Below are 23986 nucleotides of genomic sequence, written 5' to 3'. Positions count from 1 at the left end.
ATGCAATTTGATTGCTTGGGGCTTATTTATTAGCTTAAGAGATTTACGGAACAGGGAGAGGTTGTTTTTAAGAGCAGGCCATGAAGGGGGGGATTTAGCATATCGGCATTTATGTATGTAATACTTTGTTATAATAATGAGATTGTTAACTAAAAACTCACTATTTTTGTCCTTAAGGATTACTCCAATTTGAATATTTTGAAAAGACCAAAAATCAATATTTCCATACTGGGACAATATTAGGACATGGAGAGATTTCCATAAGTTCTGGATTGTCCCACATCCATAGAACATGTGCTCTGTTGTTTCCGAAGTTGTTTTACAAATATAACAGTTGTCTAACACAAATTTAAATCTGTCTCTCATAAATTCGATGGAGGGGTAAATATTTTTTGTAGTTCTAAAATGGACAGAAAAACAGCTTTGCGCTTAATTGAGTCTTTAAGTCCCCTTGTGTTGATTCATTTTTACTTCTTACACTGTTCAACTAAAAACACTTTCAGAGGAAAGAGCAGGGAACTCACGTGACCCGGCAGTTGCGCTGCTTCTTCCGGTCTAAGCGCTCGTGTTTCCGGTCCGCCCACTGACAACAGCTACAGCCGCAGCAGTTTACGGCAGGTCGGGACCAGGCGCTCCCTCGTGAGCTCGGGGATTGGATCGGCTGACGGACCGGAGAGTCGGAGTGAGCCTCGGATCGGACCGTAAGTGCGCATGCTCAGTCGGCTGGTTCCTCAGCTGTTTGTCGGCTCGGAGAGTGTCAGTCAGCAGACGATACAAGTTTGGAGCCAAATTTCATTTAGCTATTAAAACACTTCACGTCTCCTACGGAGCAGCAGGTCTCTGTCTTCACGTCAATAAAGGTGAGATTTGATTGTTCGGTATCGTTCTCACTAAAGACCAACAAAGACGAGGCTCATTAAACTTCAGTTTCAGCCGGTGCTCATTGAGCTCGGTCTCTGAGAGGCAGCGGGCATCTCCAGGTGAGCTGTAGAGCTGGGAATGGATCCTTGACTCTTCAGCTCAAAAATCAAAGAAATCTTCTGCAGTGAAAAAGCAAAGATAAGGCTGAAGATTTTTATAAAGAACTCTTCAATGATGAACTCTTATGAGAACGCTGCTGTCTTCCTCCTCTCTAAACAACACATTTATTATTACTCAGCTTCCTACAAGCATGTGTGATGTCATCTTCATAAACTGGAGCTTTTGTTTCTTTGTCTGTAATTCTGATGTTGTTGAAACTGTGATGAAGAGGTCAGAGCTCTGTTCCAGGAGGAAGTCTTCTGTTGGAATCGCCTCGTCTCTGGTATTACCTGGAAGAAGGACGTGTCCTTTAAACGTGTCCACAGGTGTGTCCTACCATAGGTTTCCTTAAAACAGTCAAACTGTGATGCCACACACGAGTCTGTTCCTTTGTTCTGGCGTGCTCACACTGCACACGTTTATGTCAGACTATAAAAAGTGATCCCAGTGGTTTTGGAACGGCGTTTTATCCGGACCACATCAGGACAACAAGTTGTGAAACGTTGTGTGCTGTATGTATTTCATGTAATCTGTGTGCGACTGAGGTAGCTGCTGCACTTGGACTTTGTTCTTTTGTGGAATAAAGTTTTTCTAGCAGCTCGCCATCATTTGATCCTCCTGCAGAGGCTGTGTGTGTGACTCTCAGTCCTCTGTCTCCACAGGTCGTCCTGATGGAGGCGCTGTCCTGCGGGGAGCGGCGTCTGGGCTCTGAGGAAGAGTACGCCGCCCCAGCTGTGGGAGTGAGTTTGTGTGACTCCGCCCCGTTGGTGTGGAGGATGCAGGACCTGAGGGCTGTTAGGGCTCAAGGCCTGGTGGGGGCACTCCTGGGGTCGCTGCCCCGAACGCCCCGACAGAACGGGCGCCTGGGTCGACCGCTGCTGCTGCTGCCGGAGGAGGAGGGGCTGCTGAGGGAGCGCCGCGCCGCTGCAGCCCTGCCGGACCGCTGCCAGGTCAGAGCGGGTCGTTAGAGGTGCTGGCGCTCATCGTGGCACCTCATTAAGCTGGCCGCCATGTTGGCTGTTCCGAGGTCACTGTCACCCTGTACGTACAGTTAGCGTGCCAGGCTGCAGACATGTTTATTTTAACACGGGACTCTGTGGCACGGACTCACTGCTGGTTGTCATAGGAACTGCAAGGCCGAGCGTCCTGTGTGTTTGATGTGTTGTTGTTGTTCTCAGCAGGATTGGGGGGGGGCGGAGCTCCGTCAGAAGCACGAGGAGGAGGAGAAGAGGAGCTTTGAGGAGCAGAGCGTCCTCGCACTGGAGGACAGGAAGTTGGCGCTGCTCCGAGCTATGACAGGTGAGTGTTGCCGTGATAAGGTTTCTGCATTCTGTACCTGGCGGCTGCGCTCACGGTGCCCGTCCTCTCAGGTGCAGAGTCTGGCGCTACAAGTGCAGATGAAGCCCTGCGGCGCCGCCTGCAGGCTCTGGACCAGAACTTCACCTTCCCGCAGTCAGCAATGGCAGTCCAGCTGAGCACGGCGAGGGCGGGGCTAAGTTACTGTCCTGAAGCTCGAGCCTTCCTGCAGGCCTACGGGCCAACTGGGGCTGAGCCCCGCTGTGATGCCAGGTACCAGGTGTTCAGAGACCTACGGGGGCAGGGCTTCTACCTGACCTCAGCAGGAAAGTTTGGAGGAGACTTCCTGGTGTATCCAGGTGAGTGAGGAGCTCAACACCTGACCAGAATGATTCCTGAGGCTGACAGCCTGACATCACTGCTGACGTCAGTGATGTCAGGCTGCTGCTGACTCTGTGCGGTCATGTCTCGTCAGGTGACCCTCTGCGGTTCCACGCTCACTTTATCGCCGTCTGTGTGTCTCTGGATGAGTCCGTGTGTTTGCTGGATGTCCTCGCCGTGGCTCGTCTGGGATCCAACGTGAAGAAGACGGTCCTTCTGTGTTCGCCGGGGCCAGACGCCAGGGTCTGCTACACGTCGCTTCAGTGGAGCGGGATGATTTAAACCCGGGGGACAGGACAGACGGCGCCCGCCGGCCCATGTTAAGGCAGGTCCGCATCCTGCATCTAAAACCTGTTTCTGTAAGTTTGAGGCTGAAGAACAACTGCAGGAGGTCATGTGACTGACAGGACGGAGCAGGGCCGCGGCCTCTAAAGGACAGTAGAGCGTGATCGGTCTGCTCTTTGTTTCTGCGTGGCGAGCGTCACAGAGACAGCTCTCTGCAGCTCAGACTCATCCACGCGGTTTCTCTGATGAAGCCTGCCGTGCAGCCGAGTCCAGCTCTGACCTCCGAGCCGTTCGACAACTTTGTCTTAAAGCAGCGTGCTGGAGGTGAAAGGGCCCCGACAAACCCCGCCCACTTCTTTATTTCTTTTCATTAGTGTCAGTGCGAGGAAACAAAGGACAGCTCTCCTTTTTTCAAAGATTGTATTTTCTCAGTGAGTCATTGTGTTGAAATAAAAGTGATGTGGCATTGATCTGTGATTTCTGCCCTGACCGGCAGACCTGCTGTGAACACGAGCCACACGAGGCAGTGACACTGAACAGAGGATGATCTGATATCCTCGTGTTGTTCCCACATCATCATAATAAATGTTGTCCCAGGTTCAACATTGCAACTGACCAATCACATTGTTGTGATGTCATACTTTTGCAAGCCAAGCAATTGATTCATTTATGACATTCCAGTGTTGCAAGGACAGCATGTGTAATGCTTACGGTTTATTAAAGAACAGTATCCTGAAATGCAAAGAATTACAGCTGCTGGATCGGCGACAGCGGCGGTTTCTCGCAAGTTCAGTAGATTTTTTTATTTATTTTTTTCAGCGTTTTTTCCGAAGTCACAAAAGTATGACGTCACAACAATGTGATTGGTCAGTTGCAATGTTGAACCTGGAACAACATTTATTATGATGATGTGGGAACAACACCAACACGAGGATATCTGTGCATGAACAGACGTGATAAAAGGTAACGACGCCAACAAGGATCAGAGCCGAGAGAAAATCAAACACACCCAAATTTACTGCAAAGTTTATAATAATAAAAAGCTCTGGGAGAAGGTAGGGCTCCTCAATTAATTGAATTTTAATCACGATTACAATCTGGGCTTTCAACGATCATTAAAAATGACTGAGCCGATTATTAGCCCCTCCCTCGTGCTTTACTCTCACGGTGCTCCGTGTGGCAAATCGAGCACACCTCTCTGCATTTCGAACACGCGTCACAACAATTAAGAGGACCTGAGGGAAGCTCGGAAAGCTAAGCAGAAGTTATTTGGAGAGGAGAGTGACTGCTGTTGGTTGAAGAGGTAAAAAGCTTCAGTGGTGTGGAAACATTATGGGTTCAGTCAGACGTGGATCAAGTAGACACAGTGTGTAAACTTTGCTACAGTAGCTGCACCACAGAGCAACACTGCAAAGTTCACTAAACACAGATGTTTACATTTTTCATTGATTTCTTATATTGCAAACATTTGCACTGTTATCAGTATTTGCACACTATTTTATATTATTTTTTAAAGTCATTATTCAACACATTGTTATTATTAAATAAATATCGTCAAATAATCGAGATCTCAATGTCAGTGAAAATAATCGTGATTATCATTTTTGCCATAATCGAGCAGCCCTAGGAGAAGGTATTGATCAGTCTCTGTGCACTTGACCCCACCCACACCAAAGTGATCACATCTGTATGTCTCTGTTTCACGCATCATTCTGTTATCAGCAGCTGAATGTCAAACAATCACCTGGATCCAGTGATGATCAATAATTATAGATGTTTTTAATCTTCTCTTCTTCTTCAGAGTATTAGAAATAATTTACAACTACCTTTGATGTCACAGTCTTTATGATAAGAACCAATCGCAGCAGCTCTCCCTGAAGTCATCAATGACCTGAGGATCAATAATTTTTATTGATCTCACTGTCGATGATGTTCTGACTCAGGTGGTTACCAGGTTAGGCTCCTGATTGGCTCGTACTGCACGGTTACTGTGTAACCTTGGTTCTCTTAGTGAGAGACTATCTCTCCACACTGTTACATATTCCATATGTACGGGGTACCTTGGTCGTGGTGCGTGGATACTTCTTTAAGATGCTTCGGCACGCCTGGCCACGCCCCACAGCTCACGTATAAAACAGTTGTGCAGACGTCACGCCGGTGATAGAACGCGTCTCCCAGCAGCCTGATGGTGGAGAGATAGGCTACGTTCACTCTGCAGGTCTTGATGCTCAATTCTGATTTTTTGATCAAATCTGATTTTTTTGTCTGCTCGTTCACACTACAAATAAAATGCGACAGCAAACGCGCTCTAGTGTGAACCCTCAAAGCGGCCCGCATGCGCAAAAGAAGACGTCACACACAACGCGCTCTGTTTAGACCCATAGCAAACAATGTTTGACTGATGGCCTTAATATAAAGACTTCGGACTTTACATTTCCCAATTTTTGCTTTAAGTTATTTTGTTATTTACATAATAATGTAAATAACCTAATAATGATCCTTGTTGCTGTTTTAGAGGAGCGGTGCTTCAAAGGATAGCTGCAGATTTCTGTCAGAATCTGCAGATTATACAATACAAATAAAATGTTCACGTTGTCTTCCCAACAGTTTCACTGACATCTACCATGGATGTCCAGGAAGCGTTCACCATGTCTGCTCCACCGCTGATAATTGGCGTCTGTCTTGTGTCAGTGACGTAAAAGACGGATTTAATGCGACATGACCATCAAACAGCAGGTTTACTAACAAAACACCATATTTCTGTCATTATTTTAAGGATGTGGAAATGTACATACAATCAATATCAGACTCCACCAACAAAAAGGCTCTCAAAACAACTTGTGTATGTGGATTTTTGCGTGTATTCTTATAATTGTTACCTTTTTCTTTTACCCCTGGCTTTGTGTGTTCATGTTCTGTTGTTTTGTATACTTCATCTGTTCGTATGTTTTTGTTTTTGTTTTGACACTTTTTATTTGTTTAGGAACATTTTTATGCAACAAGATAAAATAGAAAAAGAAAAAACAGAAACAGTATGAGGTCATGGGAAGATAACATACACCTGTACATACATCTGCACATCCACACATACATACGTCAACAAGTCTGCATTACTAATTCTATGCATTAAAGGGTGCTGCCACAAGCTGTAAAGTCCAGCCATTTTCTCCACCGTCTCCTTCCCAAATCTCCCTGCAGTCGCAGAGTGAAAGTCATACATTCCATCAATTTGACGTCTTCCACTATAGAGGTAAAAAGTGTTACAGTGGGAGGATCTCTACAGAGCCAGCGTTTTGTTATGGCCTTCTTCGCAGAAGCCAAGAGAACTTTCAGAAGGTAAACATCATCTGCAGCTAAATCGTCTGTAAAACATCCCAGATACAATGAGGTAAATGTACGAGACACGTGGAATCCCAACACCTCTGTAATTATCTTTATAACTTCCGTCCAGAAGGGTCGTATGAGTGGGCAGGACCAGAATACATGACCGTAATCAGCCACGTCTTCCCCACAACTCCTCCAGCAAAACGCAGGTGTAGCACTGAATTTAGACTTCTGTTTAGGCGTTATGAAATAGCGTATAATGTTCTTCCAGCAGAAGTCCCGCCACATGTTGGAGTTAGTCGTGGTAAACTGTGTCTCCCAGATCCGTGCCCACCCATCTTCTGTAATCACAATGTCCATTTCTTTTTCCCATTTCTGCTTTATGTAAATCGTTGAGTGCCCTTTGAGCTTAGTCAGACATTTATACAGTTTACTTATCAAGGCTCTGTTACTCCCAGAGTCATAAGCATCAATGAAAATATTAACAATCGAGAAGTCTCCACGGACACAGCTCTTCAGTCTTTTGCCAATATAGTCACGGAGTTGCAAGTATTGAAAAAAAGTCTTGTTTCCCGAGGTCGTAAGTCTTGCATAGGGTATCAAAAGCCATAATTTTAGATTTTACAATAACCAAACACCCAGCAGTGATTCCATGCAACACCCATTGTTTAAATCTACTATCGTGGGAAGCAGGTAAAAAATCAGGGTCATACGCTGGCCACCTCAGAAGTTTTATCTCTTCCTGGAGTTGCGCCTGCTTGACCACTCCCCTCCATATTTTTAATGTAAAAGTGACCCAGTGGCTGGGCGTCAAGGTATCGTCCAAATCAGAAGCCGCGTGACCAAGTCTAGACTGGATTGGCGTGTCCGAGAGAGACATCTCAATCGTCTTCCACCTCGCACAAAAAGATGGATTACACCAACACACCAAGGACCTCAGCTGAGCAGATAAGTAGTAATTCCTTAATGAAGGTAGAGCCAAGCCCCCTTTGTCTTTCGGCACCTGCAAAGTAGAGAACTTCACCCGTGGTCTTTTGTTAAGCCAAATGAATCTCGAAATCTGCTTATTCCATTCCCTGAATTGCTTCTCTGGAATTTGAATAGGTAAAGCAAGAAAAAGATAGAGTAGTTTGGGGAGAATATTCATTTTAATTATCTGTATCCTGTTGCCAAGGTCGAGAGGGAGCAAGGCCCAAATGTTGAGATCGCTATATATTTCTCTATTAATACGACTGTAATTAATATCGTACAGTTGTGTCAGATCTCTAGGCAGAAACACTCCCAAATATTTGATAGCAGTTGCCTCCCAATTAAACTTGAATTTTGCCAGTAGTGTCAGGTCCGGAGAAAAATTAAATGACAGAACTTGAGTTTTTTTGACATTAAGGACATACCCTGAATACAGGCCATATGTTTCCAACATCCCCATTAATACTGGTATACCTGAGCTGGGATCCATGATTGTCACCAAGACATCATCTGCATATAAACACACCTTGTACTCGTCCCCTCCTATTACAATCCCTTTCAACGATGCTTCCTGACGTACAGCCTGGGCTAGAGGTTCGATAAACAAGTTGAAGAGGTAGGGGCTTGCTGGACACCCCTGTCTACATCCTCGTTCTAAAAAAATAGTATCGGAGAGGCTACCGTTAATTTTTATTCTGGCAGTAGGGAGAGAATAAAGAGCTTGGAAACATCTTATAAACTCGCTACAGAAACCAAATCTTTTCATCACTAGGAAGAGGAAGTCCCAATTCACTGAATCATATGCTTTTTCAGCATCTAAACTAAGAATAACTGAGCTTGTTTTCTTATTATTAATGTGTTCGATGATGTGTAAAGCTCGTCTAATATTATCGTGGGTTTGTCTATTTTTCAAGAAACCTGTTTGGTCTTCATCAATCAAAGAAGGCATTACAGCATCCATTCTTCGCACCAAAATAGTTGTGTATAGTTTATAGTCTGAGTTCAGGACACTTATCGGCCTATAAGATTTGCAGTTTAGTCTATCCTGTCCCCCCTTTGGCAAAACTGATATGAAGGCCTCCTTCCAAGAGGGAGGTACCAGACCTTTCAAAATATAGTTAAAACTAGTTTCCAACAGGGGAAGAAGGCTTTCCCTCATGGTTTTGTACCATTCGGCAGGGAGCCCGTCGGTACCTGGTGATATATTGGATTTAAGGCTGGAGATAGCTTTAATTATTTCTTCCCGAGATATTAAGGACGTTAACTTACTATTTGCTTCTCGACCAATCGTAGGCAGGTCTAAGGAATTCAAAAAGTCAGTCATCTTATTTACATCACCCTGAGTAGATTGACTATATAAGGATTTGTAATACATTTCAAACGCTTTTTGAATTTTATCCAGGTCAGTTACAACATTGTTACCAACCGGGTCTCTAATCTTATAAATATTATTTTCAGCTTGCTGTTTTCTAATCCGCCACGCCAACTGCTTCGCCGCCTTAGGCCCCGCCTCATAATACCTCTGTTTCATGAATCTTATGTTTTTCTCTACTTCTTCGCTCAATATCTTATCTATCTCCTGCTTAATCTGTCTGATCTGGTGGGTTACTGTAGTATTTTTATCCTTTAGACCTGACTGTTCCAAGGCCATTAATCTATCCTGCAGTTGTAACAATTCTTGTGACTTTTTCTTTTTAATCACGGTCGACCACGCAATTATTTTTCCTCTGAGGACAGCTTTGGCTGCATCCCACACAATACTGTGATTTGTCTCTCCATTATTGTCCTGCAGGTACAAGTTAAGATCGGCTGTCATTTGTTTCACAAAAGCGGGGTCATTTAACATACCGGTATTTAGTCTCCACAAAGTTGTCTTCCGTGTCCCGTCCAAATGTAACGTTATATAAATTCCACTGTGGTCAGAGACATCTCTTGGACCTATTCTGCAATCTTTTATCCTGTGTAAATCCCTATTAAACATAAAACAGTAATCTATCCTCGAATACACTGAGTGTCGAGCAGAGTAAAAAGTGAATCCTGACGCTGACCCATGGATAGATCGCCACACGTCAATAAGCCCTAATTCCGTTAACATTCCTTTAACCCGTTTCCCTCCAGACGTGCTTTTCTTGGCCCTATTATTTGAGTCTAATCTGGGATTTAACAGTAAATTAAAATCTCCTGCACAAATAAGAGTTCCCACCGTTTCCTTAGAGATCAAATCAAATATCTTCTTAAAGAAGCTTGCGTTGCTTCCTGGGGGTGCATAGACATTTAATAGTGTCACCGCCTTATTCTCTATTCTACCTTTTACTAAAACAAACCGACCTTCCTTATCACTTAGAGTAGATATATGTTCAAATTTTATTTTATTTGAGATAAGGATAGCTACTCCTCGTTTTTTCCCGGCCCTATACGATGAATAGAATGTATGTCTGAAACCCATCTTTTTTAATTTCTCATGTTCTGCATTATCTAGATGAGTTTCTTGCCAATATGCCAAATCTACTGTCTCCTTTTTCAATTTGGCAAATTAATTTGCTTCTTTTAATAGGGCTATTCAGGCCATTTACATTTAGTGACAGCATTTTATAGAAATTATAAGCCATCAAGTGGATATGTGGAATACAACATAATCCTCGGCAGCTTGGGTCACGGTATTATATAGGACATTGCCTGACGCATAAAACACTCGCATCTTACTTAGTGGTGTCTGGAAGCGGATCCCGCTGTCCTTCAAAGCCTTCTTAACTGGAATATATTCCCGTCTCCTTTTCTGCACTTCCAGGGAGTAGTCATGATCGAAATACACCCGTTTGTTTTGGATATGTACCCCTTTGTTCCACGCCGTGCGGAGAATCTCTTCTTTAACAGAGAACCGGAGGAAGCGCACTATTATTGAGCGTGGTGGGGCGTTCGGGGGTGGTTTTGGTCCCAACGCGCGGTGTGCGCGCTCAATGCCGAGGGCACGGTCCGGGCCGAAATCTTCGCCTAGGTGTTCTTTGATCAGATTTTCGACAAAGGTAGTCACCGACGAGCCCTCCGAGTTTTCCGGTACGCCGTAGATCCGGATGTTTTTGTGCCTAGCACGGCCCTCCATATCGGACACCTTTTCCTGAAGCGCCCGTTGATTTTCCAACAGCTGCACAAGTGTATCCCTAACACCAATGTCCCAGCGTTCCGAGTCAGCCATGTTGTCCTCGACGTGCTTTAGCCGACCAGTCATTTCCTCCACCTGATCCGCCATCTCGTGTAATCTTTGATTCAATTCCTTAGAGAGTTCGGCCATTTGCTTCTTTATATCCTCCCGAAATTCCGTACCGAATGCTTTGAAGTCACTTTTCAATTCGGTTCGCAATGTAGCCATTTCGGCCACCAGTACGCTACTCATAATTCAATTCAATTCAATTCAATTTTATTTATATAGTGCCAAATCACAACATAAGTTGCCTCAAGGCACTTCATAGATACAGAGAAAAACCCAACAATCATATGACCCCCTGTGAGCAGCACTTTGGCAACAGTGGGAAGGAAAAACTCCCTTTTAACAGGAAGAAACCTCCGGCAGAACCAGGCTCAGGGAGGGGCGGGGCAATTTGCTGCGACCGGTTGGGGTGAGAGAAGGAAGACAGGATAAAGACATGCTGTGGAAGAGAGACAGAGGTTAATAACAGATATGATTCAATGCAGAGGTCTGTTAACACATAGTGAGTGAGAAAGGTGACTGGAAAGGAAAAACTCAATGCATCATGGGAATCCCCCGGCAGCCTACATCTATTGCAGCATAACTAAGGGAGGATTCAGGGTCACCTGGTCCAGCACTAACTATATGCTTTAGCAAAAAGGAAAGTTTGAAGCCTAATCTTGAAAGTAGAGATAGTGTCTGTCTCCTGAATCCAAACTGGAAGCTGGTTCCACAGAAGAGGGGCCTGAAAACTGAAGGCTCTGCCTCCCATTCTACTTTTAAATACTCTAGGAACAACAAGTAGGCCTGCAGAGCGAGAGCGAAGTGCTCTAATAGGCTGATATGGTACTACAAGGTCATTAAGATAAGATGGGGCCTGATTATTTAAGACCTTGTATGTGAGGAGCAGGATTTTGAATTCAATTCTGGATTTAACAGGAAGCCAATGAAGGGAAGCCAAAACAGGAGAAATCTGCTCTCTCTTTCTAGTCCCTGTCAGGACTCTTGCTGCAGCATTTTGGATCAGCTGAAGGCTTTTCAGTGAGTTTTTTGGACATCCTGATAATAATGAATTACAGTAGTCTGACATATTTGTTTAATATGTGCATTGAAGGACATGTCCTGGTCAAAAATGACTCCAAGGTTCCTCACAGCGTTACTGGAGGCCAAGGTAATGCCATCCAGAGTAAGAATCTGGTTAGATATCATATTTCTAAGCTTTTCAGGGCCGAGTACAATAACCTCAGTTTGATCTGAATTAAGAAGCAGAAAGTTAGCGGCCATCCAGGTCTTTATGTCTTTAAGACATTCCTGCAGTTTAACTCATTGGTGTGTGTTATCTGGCTTCATGGACAGATAGAGCTGGGTGTCATCTGCATAACAGTGAAAATGTATGCTATGTCTTCTAATGATGCTGCCTAAGGGAAGCATGTATAATGTAAACAGAATTGGTCCTAGCACTGAACCCTGTGGAACTCCATAATTAACCTCAGTGTGTGAAGAGGACTCTCCATTTACATGCACAAACTGGAGTCTATTAGATAGATATGATACAAACCACTGCAGTGCAGTACCTGTAATACCTACAGCATGTTCTAATCGCTCTAATAGGATATTATGGTCGACAGTATCGAACGCTGCACTGAGGTCTAGCAGGACAAGCACAGAGATGAGTCCACTGTCAGAGGCCATAAGAAGATCATTTGTAACCTTCACTAAAGCTGTTTCTGTGCTGTGATGAGCTCTGAAACCTGACTGAAACTCTTCAAATAAGCCTCTGCAGATGATCTGTTAGCTGTTTGACAACTACTCTTTCAAGGATGTTTGATATAAAGGAAGGTTGGAGATTGGCCTATAATTAGCTAAGACTGCTGGGTCTAGAGATGCTTTTTGAGTAAAGGTTTAACTACAGCCAGCTTGAAGGCCTGTGGTACATAGCTGATCATTAGAGATAGGTTGATCATATTTAAGATCGAAGAATTAATTAATGGCAGGACTTCTTTGAGCAGTTTTGTAGGAATGGGGTCTAAAAGACAGGTTGATGGTTTGGAGGAAGTAATTATTGAAGTTAACTCAGAAAGATCAATTGGAGAAAAAGAGTCTAACTTAACATCAATGGTACTAAGAGTAGCTGATAATATTACATCTGTGGGATGATTACTGGTAATTTTTTCTCTAATGATAAAAATTTTATTTGTGAAGAAGTTCATGAAGTCATTACTAGTTAACGTTAAAGGGATGGTTGGCTCAACAGAGCTCTGACTGTTTGTCAGCCTGGCTACAGAGCTGAAGAGAAACCTGGGGTTGTTCTTATTTTCTTCAATCAGTGATGAATAGTAAGATGTTCTGGCTTTGTGGAGGGCTTTCTTATAAAGCAGCAAACTATTTCTCCAGGCTAAATGATGATCCTCTAAATTTGTGACACGCCATTTCCTCTCCAGCTTACGAGTCATCTGCTTTAGGCTACGTGTTTGAGAATTATACCACGGAGTCAGGTACTTCTGATTAGAGACCTTAGTTTTCACAGGAGCTACAGTATCCAGAGTCGTACGTAGTGAGGAGGTGAAATTATTAACAAGATAATCGACCTCTGTTGGGTTCAGATAGCTGCTCTGCTCTATGTTGGTACAGGGCATTGGAGATGATAACAGTGGGTGGATTATATTCTTAAACTTAGTTACAGCACTTTCAGAAAGACATCTACTGTGATAGAGTCTACTCTCCACTGCTGTGTAATCAATTATTGTAAAAGTAAATGTTATCAGGAAATGATCAGACAGCAGAGGGTTTTCAGGAAACACTGTTAAATGTTCCGTTTCTATGCCATATGTTAAAACAAGATCTAGAGTGTGATTAAAGTGGTGGGTGGGTTCTTTTACATTTTGAGAGAAACCAATTGAGTCTAATAACAGATTAAATGCCATGTTGAGGCTGTCATTTTTAGCATCTACATGGATGTTAAAATCACCCACAATAATTATTTTATCTGAGCTCAGAACTAAATTAGATATAAAGTCTGAGAAATCAGACAGAAACTCTGTGTAAGGCCCAGGTGGACGATAGATGATAACAAGTCAGACTGGTTTCTGAGTTTCACAGCTGGGGTGGACGAGGCTAAGCATCAGGCTTTCAAATGAATTAAAAGTCTGTCTGGGTCTTTCATTAATTAATAGGCTGGTGTGAAAAATTGCTGCCACACCTCCCCCTCGGCCTGTGCTTCGAGGTTTCTGGTAGTTAGAATGACTCGGGGGTGTTGATTCATTTAAACTAACATAATCATCCTGCTGCAACCAGGTTTCTGTAAGGCAGAGTAAATCAATTTGTTGATCAACTATTAAGTCATGTACTAACAGAGACTTGGAGGAGAGAGACCTAATATTTAATAATCCACATTTCACTGTTTTACTCTTTGGTTCAGATGTGGATACTGTATTGTTCTTTCTTTGTAATTGTTTATGTTTAAGTTGTTTGTTGCTGGTTTTTAGTTTGTTTTTTGTCTGTGTGGGAGCTGACACAGTCTCTATGGAGATGGGTTTTTGGGGGGGGTAGCAGGAGGAGAGAAGCTGCAGAGAGGCGTGTAAGACTCCGACACAGCATCCCGAAGCCAACCCAGACCTTCTCCTCGGTCGCCATCTTGTCCCGATGCGAGGCTTGCCTCACTAGCCGCGGCGTCCTTCTCCATTTCACAGTCAAGAATGTTTCGTAGCCCGTATCCTCCCTTTTTAGATTTATCCCCACTCATTCTTGCGTCGAAAAATGGCAGTGTAGCCCCAATACAGCTCTCGAGTCCGGGGAAACACACGGTTGGTGCCAGAGGTCACTCTCTATGCGGCCATGCGGTGCTACGAGCCACCGGAAGTCCCCATCTGTTCGTATGTTGTATACTCATTGTTTGTTAAATAAAGTTTATATAAAAAAAATAAAAATAAAAAAAAAACCATCAAACAGCAGTCGCTTTCTAAAACATCGGATTCAGCACCACATACGAAAGTGACCCAGGTCGGATTTGAAAATATCGGATTTGTGCCGTTCACACTGTCACACCATGATCGGATATGGGTCGCATAGAAATTCGATGCGCTTTCGCCTGCAGTGTGAACGTAGCCTAAGAGGACCCAGGTTACACAGTAACCGTGCGATCTCTAGCTGGTCGCATAAACCTATGACATGTGGGAAATACGCCAGATAGAGAGATGGCGCTACAGGCTGGAGAGCTCTCACTCGCCACAGCGAGGGCCGACTGGCGTGTAAGCCGGCAAAGCGGGCAACACGCCAGGGGAACAGCCTACAGTAGCAGGCCAAGCTAGGGATGACACCTGTCCATCCGAAGAGCCGAAGCCGAGGGGGACTGGCAGCCTCGCCTGCTGAAGTGGAGGGCTGAGCGAGGCGACAACCCGAAGGTCCACCCCCAGCACCGTCACCACGTGCTGTCCGCAGACAGAGGAGCCTCAAGAGTCAACTTGAGGACGATACACTCGTGCACAGCTGGCGCCGCAGGCTGGAACACACACGCTCGCTGGCTGACGTATCAGACACAGCGTGGTGCGGCTGGCGCATAAACCAGCAAAGTTCGGGCAAGACGCCAGGGGGAAACAGCATGCAGTTGCATGAGCAGCAGTAATAGCAGTGGCTCAAGCTGCAGAGGCGAGGAGCCGCCCCACTCGAGCAATGACAGGAGCCCCGCTGGTCATGTGAACCACGCACGTGAGCTGTGGGGCGTGGCATGGCACGCCGGAGTGTCTTAAAGAAGTATCCACGCGCCACGACCAAGGGAGATCGTACCCCGTACATATGGAATATGTAACGGTGTGGAGAGATAGTCTTGATGTGCTAGAGAACTCCAGGGTTGAAGTTTTCGTGTTTCAATCAGCCGCGTTCGAGCTTCTCGGGTGTCGGTCCGTCCTACACACAGGCAGCTCTGATCACTGCTGGCTGAAGCTTTTAGACCTGAACAGAGTTGAGAGGTCGGAAAGTCGGCTCTGAAACACAGACTCAGGAACCTCGAGCTCACTTTAGTCACCAGAACTTTTGCCTGAGAATGTTGTAACCTTGGATAACTCCGACATTGCTCCATGCTCCCGTATCCAGCTGCTCGGTTTACTGTAACGCTGTTTCATCTTCAGACATGTGACCACAGACCTGTGGCCACGGTGCTGAAGGCCCTTCTATCCTTTGTGTTGGCCCCAGTGTGTTGATGCGTGCTGTATAAATACAACAGTAATGTGCAAAAGTCTTGAGTCAGATGTTCTTGTAGTTTTTAACTGGAGAGCAACAGCTCTCCAGCAAAGAAGCCGTTTTAAACTGTCTTTAGGCTCTTTGTCAGCAGCAGCCTGTCATGCCAAAGGTAAAATCAGAGGAAGCTGATCATGTTCACTGAAGCCTCGGACGGCTTTCAGGAAGCCGTGGGCCTCCTCAGAGCCGGACCTCACTGAAGCAGTGTGACAGGGAACAGAAACCTCCAAGCCCGGAGATCACACCAAACAAACACAAGTTTCCATGGATGTTTAAACATGAGTCAGATTTATTTCTGTTACATTTCAAAGGAACAGAAGACTTTCAGCTAAACGAAGATCAAACAATTTAAGATGAGGACACGAGACTGAAACATCATCAAAGACAAACACCAGTTTGGTTCAAAGGTTAAACGTTGGGCAGACGTGACGCTACTACAGAGCCGCCTTCAGCTTCACCCAGAAACACGGAGACAAGAACAGGAAGTCGTCAGGGTCTGATGACAGAGACGAGTCCAGAGGACAGCAGGGAATAACGTGGGATTCAAACAGGCTGGAGTCTGGATTCATTTTACCTCCAGACGCTCTGTTTGTGCTCGGCTGTGTTCGCTGATTCGTCAGTGACCACGGTGACCTCGCCAACACCTCTGGTCCGAATCATCAGTGGTTACTGAAGACGTGAGGTTCGTAACGGGACTTTTAACATCTGGTTTCCTATAATGGTAAAAACAGTCGGGAGTGCTGTGACGACCGCAGACCAGTGTTTGTGGTGATGTTCAGTAGAAGGGGGAGGTGCCGTTCCAGGCGATCACAGCTCCGTCCCACTTGGTCCTGATGGTCATCTCCAGTGAGGGAAACCGTTTCTCTGGATCTCCTCCATCTCTGGACGACGCCTCCCAGTGGTGGGAGTGAGTATCTGTACAGGAAACAGGAAACAGATGGTGGATGAAGCACGAGAGGGATCCCGGTCAGACCTGCAGACGTGCGACCGCAACGCTCACCGACTGTCAGCCTGGCCGTCGCTGTCTGCGAGCTCTGCCCACAGTAGTAGTACAGCTGGAACAGATGCTCCGCCCTCCAGTCTGACAGCAGCGAGCGTGTGGCGCTGAACAGGACCGAGCAGCTGCTGTTGATGCTGCAAACCCACACCGGGAACCTGGGAGTCTTCAGCATGCTGCCCACCTGCAGACGGAGGGAGACAGGCAGGGGGCGCTCTTCTGACTGTAAGAACTCAGCTGTTTAACTTAAAGAGCCTCGTGGAGAAAGTCTCTGATGTAGGTGGAGGTGGTTGGTCAGTGCCTAATGGCACCTGTTGGCTAATATTAGTTTTTGGTTTTGTTTGAAGGTGGAGAGGGTGGAGTGCTTGGATATCAGCTAACAGGGAGTGTTTAGCAAGCTGCATCCATAAAATGATGAAATCCTAGTATCGCTCTCACCCAAATTAACGGTACACCCGCATCAACGAGGCCACGCCCCTAACAGAATGATCCAGGTGGATGAGTGATAACACATTATCCACAGGTCCTCAGTCATGGTTATCGTGGAAAGAAAAGCATCTGGACTACTTGGAGGCGTTTCATCTGAGAAGCTTCTCCAGCTCTGAGGCAGAGGATCAATAGGGGATCCACGACCCTCTTAGGGACACTCCCTATAGGGCCACCATCTGCTCTCAGAACTGAAGAAGCTTCTCGGATAAAACGTCTTCAAGAAGCTTAAAGAAATCCAGACGCTTTTCTTTCCATGCTCCTTAGATCCACCCTATTAGAGCACTTCGCTCTCGCTCTGCAGGCCTACTTGTTGTTCCTAGAGTATTTAAAAGTAGAATGGGAGGCAGAGCCTTCAGTTTTCAGGCCCCTCTTCTGTGGAACCAGCTTCCAGTTTGGATTCAGGAGACAGACACCATCTCTACTTTCAAGATTAGGCTTCAAACTTTCCTTTTTGCTAAAGCATATAGTTAGTGCTGGACCAGGTGACCCTGAATCCTCCCTTAGTTATGCTGCAATAGACGTAGGCTGCCGGGGGATTCCCATGATGCATTGAGTTTTTCCTTTCCAGTCACCTTTCTCACTCACTATGTATTAACAGACCTCTCTGCATTGAATCATATCTGTTATTAACCTCTGTCTCTCTTCCACAGCATGTCTTTTATCCTGTCTTCCTTCTCTCACCCCAACCAATCACAGCAGATGGCCCCGCCCCTCCCTGAGCCTGGTTCTGCTGGAGGTTTCTTCCTGTTAAAAGGGAGTTTTTCCTTCCCACTGTCGCCAAAGTGCTGCTCATAGGGGGTCATATGATTGTTGGGTTTTTCTCTGTATCTATGAAGCGCCTTGAGGCGACTTTTGTTGTGATTTGGCGCTATATAAATAAAATTGAATTGAATCCACAGAGCCCAAACAGTGTGTATCAGGCTGTAATATAATGGGTAAACCAGTAAAGGACACAGTTTTACTGGTTTCTGCTGTAGTGAAACGACCTCACAGCACCACGAGCTGCTTCCCAGCCTCAGCTCACAGCTGCCGGCCGTCAGCTGTTTAAAATGAGAAACTGAAGGACTGAAGACTGATGAGAGCAGCATAGACGGATGTAACACACACCTGAGGCACACCTGAAAGGTTACTGTGAGTATCCTGATTACATCAGCTGTGCTCTGCTGCTTCCTCATGTCACCGAAAGACCTGTAATCAACACATAGCTGTGAGTGTGTGTGTGCCAGCGTTGCTCGGTTACAGGTCTCTACCTGCGGCAGCGCACCGCGCTCCATCTCCTCTCGACTCCAGCGCAGATATCCTACATCGCTGCGGGACAGGACGCCCTGCAGGGGGCGCTGCAGAGGCAGGCCGTCCTGCCCGAAGTGCCGCATCCCGTTGAAGAGGTGCGGGCTGGCTCTGCCGGTCAGTAGTAGGTTCAGCAGAGCCTGCATACACAAGCAGAGACCTGGAGGCTCCTCCCACTTTGCACTCTACAGGTGCGCACGCTCGCAGACGCTCTCAGGCTAACAGAGACGCTCTGATCGTTGAGCGGTCAGCACAAGAGCTGAGGCTGACGGAGGCGACATCAGCAGGAAACACAAACGAGCATCCATGTCTGATGATGTCACTGTCAGCTGTTTAGCCCCCCCAGCAGATTTTTACTTCCCATGGTGCTCTCTGATTGAGACATTTTTAGCTGAACACAGAGCGACGAGGAAGCTGCTGAGTGAATGACATGAGTGGGCGGAGCACGCATGTAAAACGACACACCTGTGACAGGTGCGGGCCTGGTATCTGATAGTGCACAGGTACAAACGCCTTACATAAAGATTTCTAAATGAAGTCTGGCAACATGAGTCAGGTGAGCTCTTACCTGCCGACAGGCAGAGCTGCCCGGGCTGAGGTGCAGCAGGTATGACGTAGGAGAGTCTAGGTCCTGCCTCAGCCTGTGAGGAAGAGGACGCACATGGTCAACGGCTCAGTTAACCAGCGGGCTGTAACAGACTGTTTCCTGTCGGGGGCGCTAACATCGCAGAGCTTCGCTGTGTGGTTACCTCTCGATGGTACGGGAGCAGATGAGGCTGTAGAGGAAAAGGATGACGCCATGACTGCCCTCCTCCTGAAACTACAAGACAACAGGTCATACCCCATGCACAGGGCAAACGAATTTTATTTGATTAACTTATTGATATTATTGGCCAAATTTCATATACATAAGTCGAAATTTTCTAACGCAAAACCATCCTTTCGGTGCTTTTTAAATGAAACCAAACAATATGTTAAAACCATACAACATTCTCAAAATCAAAAAGCTGTCAAAACCATAAACCTATGTTCCCTGTTCAATATCATGTGATTCTATAATAGACTGTGTCTATTTTGCTTTTTTATACGAACCCCCTGACATTGTGTTTGCTATTTTGTATTTGTATATCTGTATTTTGTGCTTTGTCAATAAAAAAAACAAAAAACAAAAAAACAAGACAACAGGTCACGTCGCACGGCGGGCTCCAAACCACCCGAAACCTTTCCGACAGCGGGCCGACGGAGCTCCACGTCCGATCGCAGGCCGTATTTTTGTGTAGTCGTGTCACGTGCGTAAAGATCAGTGCTCGTTTTTCTCACCTGAATCCGCATTAATGCAACAAGCTGAAGAGTTAGCGCTAAGGTAAAGTGACCTGATTCTGGCGTCCTGATTGGATGCTGTACTCACGCACTGGATGTGGTCGAGGATGAAGTTGGTGATGGCGTCCTTCTCGCTGAACGTGAAGAGCTGCAGCTGAAAGACATGAAAGAACAGACGTGACGAGATACTGGGGACGGAGCAGCGGTCGCAGCGCTGTGAGGAAGGGCGGTACCCTCTCTGTGAAGGTGTCCAGTTTGTTGTCCAGGTGAGATGTGATGCAATAGTCTTCGGTTACCAAGGTGACAGTCGCGCTCGCCTCCTGGCCGGCCAACCAGAGGCTGTCGCTCAGGGCAGCCGCCAATGCTCTGTCCTGCTCCCGCCGTCCTACCTCTGTCAGACTGGAGGGTGGACAAAATAATAGAAACACAGAGTTGTGGGGAGCCGAGGACACCAAAGGTCAAAGGTGACGCAGGATGCTGGGTGCTAAACTGACGCGACTTCAGAGAACCGCTGGGCACAGAGAAAGACCAGTTACCGTCCCACTGTTCCCATTTTCTGTCATGTTCATTTTTCATCATGTGACATCTCACCTTTACCATTTCCACGCCAGAGAGGCCTCACCTGTGCAGCGTCTGTCCGTCTGAGGTGCTCTGTTGGGTGAACAGCAGGTGCTTAATGATGCGAGCCTGGACGACCATCTGAATGGCCCGAGCCCCACCCTGAAACACACACCTGACCTTAAAAGATGTAATATTCTGGGCGGGGCTTGATGCTGATGGGTTAAAACTGCCAGCCTATCAGGAGTGAGATGACGCTCTTAGTCGTGTCCGGGAAATTCTGGGCTTTTAATGTTTGCTTTGAACTCTTTTTGTTTACACTATAAAAACCAAGTTAACATTTATTCTGTATTTTCTCTGATCTACAGGGTCAAATGTAAACACCCACTCAGTCTGCTATTAAGTGGTGCTGAAGCTTCTGCAGCACAGAGGTTGGTTAGAGGACGTTTGTTCAAAAGCAACACGGTGAGCGCATTCTGTAGTCTACCTGCCCTTTCACACGGGACGCGGCACGCACCGCGCTCTGAAGCCCGTTCATTTCTATTGCTCGTGCTGCACAACAACGTTTTAACGCTGCGCTGAGCCAGGAGTGCTCACACAATCAGCGGGTGAATTTTGACCGCCGCGCGCTGTGACGTACCTTCACGCAGCCAATAAAAACGAAGCCTACAGCTGCGCTACGTTCAACCACGCGAAGGAAAACGTTGTGTGGAGCTTGGTAAACTTTTAGGCCCAAGTGTCCGTGCGTTCCTTTCAGCGGCTCTGGGCACCTTGGGAGGAAAGCAGTGTTGTGGAAACGACACACGTAGTTACCTTCTTCTTTATGAACGAGTGATACATTTTTTTAATAAATTTGAGAGGGTCTTAACAATTGAATCAGCTGTGTGACAGTGAAAGTAAGAACGTTCAACATTATTTATCAGGTACATCACTGAACTGGAGGATAAATAACACTCCTGTATTATATAGAATATTATAATGTAAAATTTATCAAAAAATTAAGAAAGGTTAAAAAGCTAAAGGTTTAGTTCGAGTTTCTGCTTTTCTTTTCCTGATATTCATATAACATTTGTAAGGAAATATTAACTTTAATTCCTCCGTTCCCTTTCTCTCTCTTTCCTGATTTACTTCTTCAGACTTCATCTGGATGCAGGTCTGGAGTTGGTGTGTGAGAGAGTTCAGCATCCTGACAGCCTGATGGATGAAGCTGTCTCTGCGTCTCAAACAGCTCTAACTACATGCTTTAGCAAAGAGGAAACTTTGAAGCCTGATCTTAAAAGCAGAGTTGGTTTCTCACCCCATCAGCCTTCAGAGCGTATGCGAACTCGGAGTTTGGTTCCCTGAAGTGGAAGACTGCTTTCCTCCACTCGTAGTCGAAGACACGAAAGTTTCCACCCAGAAGAATCCTCCTCAGGCTCTGACATCAACACAGAGACAGGTCATCGGTCAGTCGTTTGTCCTGAATGCAGCCTGACGGGGAACAACAGGTCAAAGCAGCTCTGAACACTCCCTGCTCTGTTCAGACCTTCTGTTTGCTACAGGCAGCCAATGATAATAAAACTAGTGTAAAGGAGGAGGAACTAAAACTGTTTGTTTCAAGCAGAAGTCTGACTGCATAAAGATAACATCATAGAGCTGGAGTTTCAGCACCTGCACACCTCCATCCTGGTATCCTCATAAACCCCGCCTCCCTTTAGCCAAGTGGAGGAGTCGCATAACACGGCTGATCTGTGGTCAGGTGAGCTCATCGTGTTTACAGGAAAACAGGTCACCTGACACCCAGCGGTGTCAGGTGACCTGTTTCTGAATCCTTGTGTTTACCTCAATCAGTTGGGGGGTGACCGGCGTTCCCCCGAGCCCCGCAGAGATGGCCAGCCTCCGGGGGATAGAGCAGAGGGCTTGAAGGGTCCTCCGGGGTGGAGGGGCTTCCTCCTGCTCCTCCTCTTTCTCCACATCCAGCAGCCTCTGAGGAGAAAGCGAGACAAACAGCTGCCTTCGACCATTCAGTCACAATGAAAAAAACACTTCCCACAGCTTCAACGCTGAACAACGGAAACATCAGATTTACAGCAAACCTGCAGTCACGTTACTCAGGAAGGCGTTTACCTTTGTCTCCCCTCAGTGCACACACCAAAATAAATCAATATGAGCTCCTGGACAGCTGATGAACAGAGCGGAGCGTGAGGGTGACACTGATCAAACACAGTACGTGGTGGTAGTAAGTGCAGTAGTATTTTCTTAGAGGTGACTCACGTGAGGATTCCTGCTCACTTCCTGCCAGAGCAGCTCGATGTAGTCCAGCCTGCGGTCTGACATCACTGACTACAGCTGAGGGACGGCCCTTACTAACACTACAGCGGAGCCACGGCGAGGATGACGAGCTGCTCCTTCATCCTGTCTGAAGCTGCAGCCTGACTGAGTGTTACACAGTCAGCTGAAAACTGACCTGAGTGCAGTGCAGCGGCACCACCAACAGAGGGCAGAGCTGATCTATCTATCGCTCTATCAGGCGTGATGGATGCTGAGAGAGGGTCTCTGAGTTACTGTCAACATTTCAAATTCATTTCTAGTTACAGAAACAGAAATATGCTTTCTTTTGGAAACAGTGGCAGTCTGAGTCGAACCCAGACTTTTGAACCATCAGCTGAAGAGCTGTTAGCTGAAAACTCTGCACACCTCAGCATGCTGTGCATGGATATGTATGCTCACCGTGACAGCCGTCTTATTTTCCTGTCATGTTTTTGGATATGCGCAGACTCATGTATGGAAGGTGTCTAAGTCCTGCCATTAATTAATGCTTCGATCTTAAATATGATCAACCTATCTCTAATGATCGGCTATGTACCACAGGCCTTCAAGCTGGCTGTAGTTAAACCTTTACTCAAAAAGCATCTCTAGACCCAGCAGTCTTAGCTAATTATAGGCCAATCTCCAACCTTCCTTTATATCAAACATCCTTGAAAGAGTAGTTGTCAAACAGCTAACAGATCATCTGCAGAGGTTTATTTGAAGAGTTTCAGTCAGGTTTCAGAGCTCATCACAGCACAGAAACAGCTTTAGTGAAGGTTACAAATGATCTTCTTATGGCCTCTGACAGTGGACTCATCTCTGTGCTTGTCCTGCTAGACCTCAGTGCAGCGTTCGATACTGTCGACCATAATATCCTATTAGAGCGATTAGAACATGCTGTAGGTATTACAGGTACTGCGCTGCAGTGGTTTGTATCATATCTATCTAATAGACTCCAGTTTGTGCATGTAAATGGAGAGTCCTCTTCACACACTGAGGTTAATTATGGAGTTCCACAGGGTTCAGTGCTAGGACCAATTCTGTTTACATTATACATGCTTCCCTTAGGCAGCATCATTAGAAGACATAGCATACATTTACACTGCTATGCAGATGACACCCAGCTCTATCTGTGCATGAAGCCAGATAACACACACCAATGAGTTAAACTGCAGGAATGTCTTAAAGACATAAAGACCTGGATGGCCGCTAACTTTCTGCTTCTTAATTCAGATCAAACTGGGGTTATTGTACTCGGCCCTGAAAAGCTTAGAAATATGATATCTAACCAGATTCTTACTCTGGATGGCATTACCTTGGCCTCCAGTAACGCTGTGAGGAACCTTGGAGTCATT

The 23986-nt window shown here is 46.0% G+C and overlaps 2 protein-coding genes across 10 annotated transcripts; one reads left to right on the top strand and one right to left on the bottom strand.

The window, feature by feature from the left end:
- Positions 1 to 319: 319 nt before the first annotated feature.
- tsen34 (TSEN34 tRNA splicing endonuclease subunit) lies at positions 320 to 6897 on the top strand. Of its 6 annotated transcripts, none has more exons than XM_085244609.1 (6): positions 479 to 701; positions 1270 to 1346; positions 1683 to 1970; positions 2199 to 2319; positions 2391 to 2675; positions 2792 to 6897. In XM_085244609.1, exons 3-6 carry the CDS (start codon positions 1692 to 1694, stop codon positions 2977 to 2979), a joined length of 873 nt encoding a protein of 290 aa, XP_085100735.1. In that variant the 5' UTR covers positions 479 to 701; positions 1270 to 1346; positions 1683 to 1691; the 3' UTR covers positions 2980 to 6897. The 6 variants fall into 6 exon arrangements, with proteins under 6 accessions (XP_085100737.1, XP_085100736.1, XP_085100735.1 ...); XM_085244608.1 differs by having other exon boundaries at positions 479 to 860; XM_085244611.1 differs by lacking the exon at positions 1270 to 1346 and having other exon boundaries at positions 320 to 701.
- A 9063-nt stretch (positions 6898 to 15960) lies between these two features.
- On the bottom strand, positions 15961 to 23298 carry mindy4b (MINDY family member 4B). 4 transcript variants are annotated; one of them, XM_085244596.1, is made up of 11 exons: positions 22596 to 23296; positions 22164 to 22307; positions 21640 to 21759; positions 20407 to 20504; positions 20018 to 20183; positions 19873 to 19938; positions 19214 to 19240; positions 19033 to 19105; positions 18428 to 18604; positions 16692 to 16872; positions 15961 to 16606 (listed from the first exon to the last, which is right to left on the bottom strand). In XM_085244596.1, exons 1-11 carry the CDS (start codon positions 22656 to 22658, stop codon positions 16405 to 16407), a joined length of 1317 nt encoding a protein of 438 aa, XP_085100722.1. In that variant the 5' UTR covers positions 22659 to 23296; the 3' UTR covers positions 15961 to 16404. The 4 variants fall into 4 exon arrangements, with proteins under 4 accessions (XP_085100722.1, XP_085100723.1, XP_085100724.1 ...); XM_085244597.1 differs by having other exon boundaries at positions 19214 to 19284; positions 22596 to 23295; XM_085244598.1 differs by lacking the exon at positions 18428 to 18604 and having other exon boundaries at positions 22596 to 23298.
- Between the last annotated feature and the right edge of the window lie 688 nt (positions 23299 to 23986).

Source organism: Mchenga conophoros, linkage group LG14 (genome assembly GCF_057382185.1).
Source record: "Mchenga conophoros isolate Kocher_MC1m ecotype Shallow Benthic linkage group LG14, M_conophoros_male_GT1.1, whole genome shotgun sequence".
NCBI classification, from domain to species: Eukaryota; Metazoa; Chordata; class Actinopteri; order Cichliformes; family Cichlidae; genus Mchenga; species Mchenga conophoros.
This window is presented reverse-complemented; position numbering and strand designations above follow the sequence as displayed.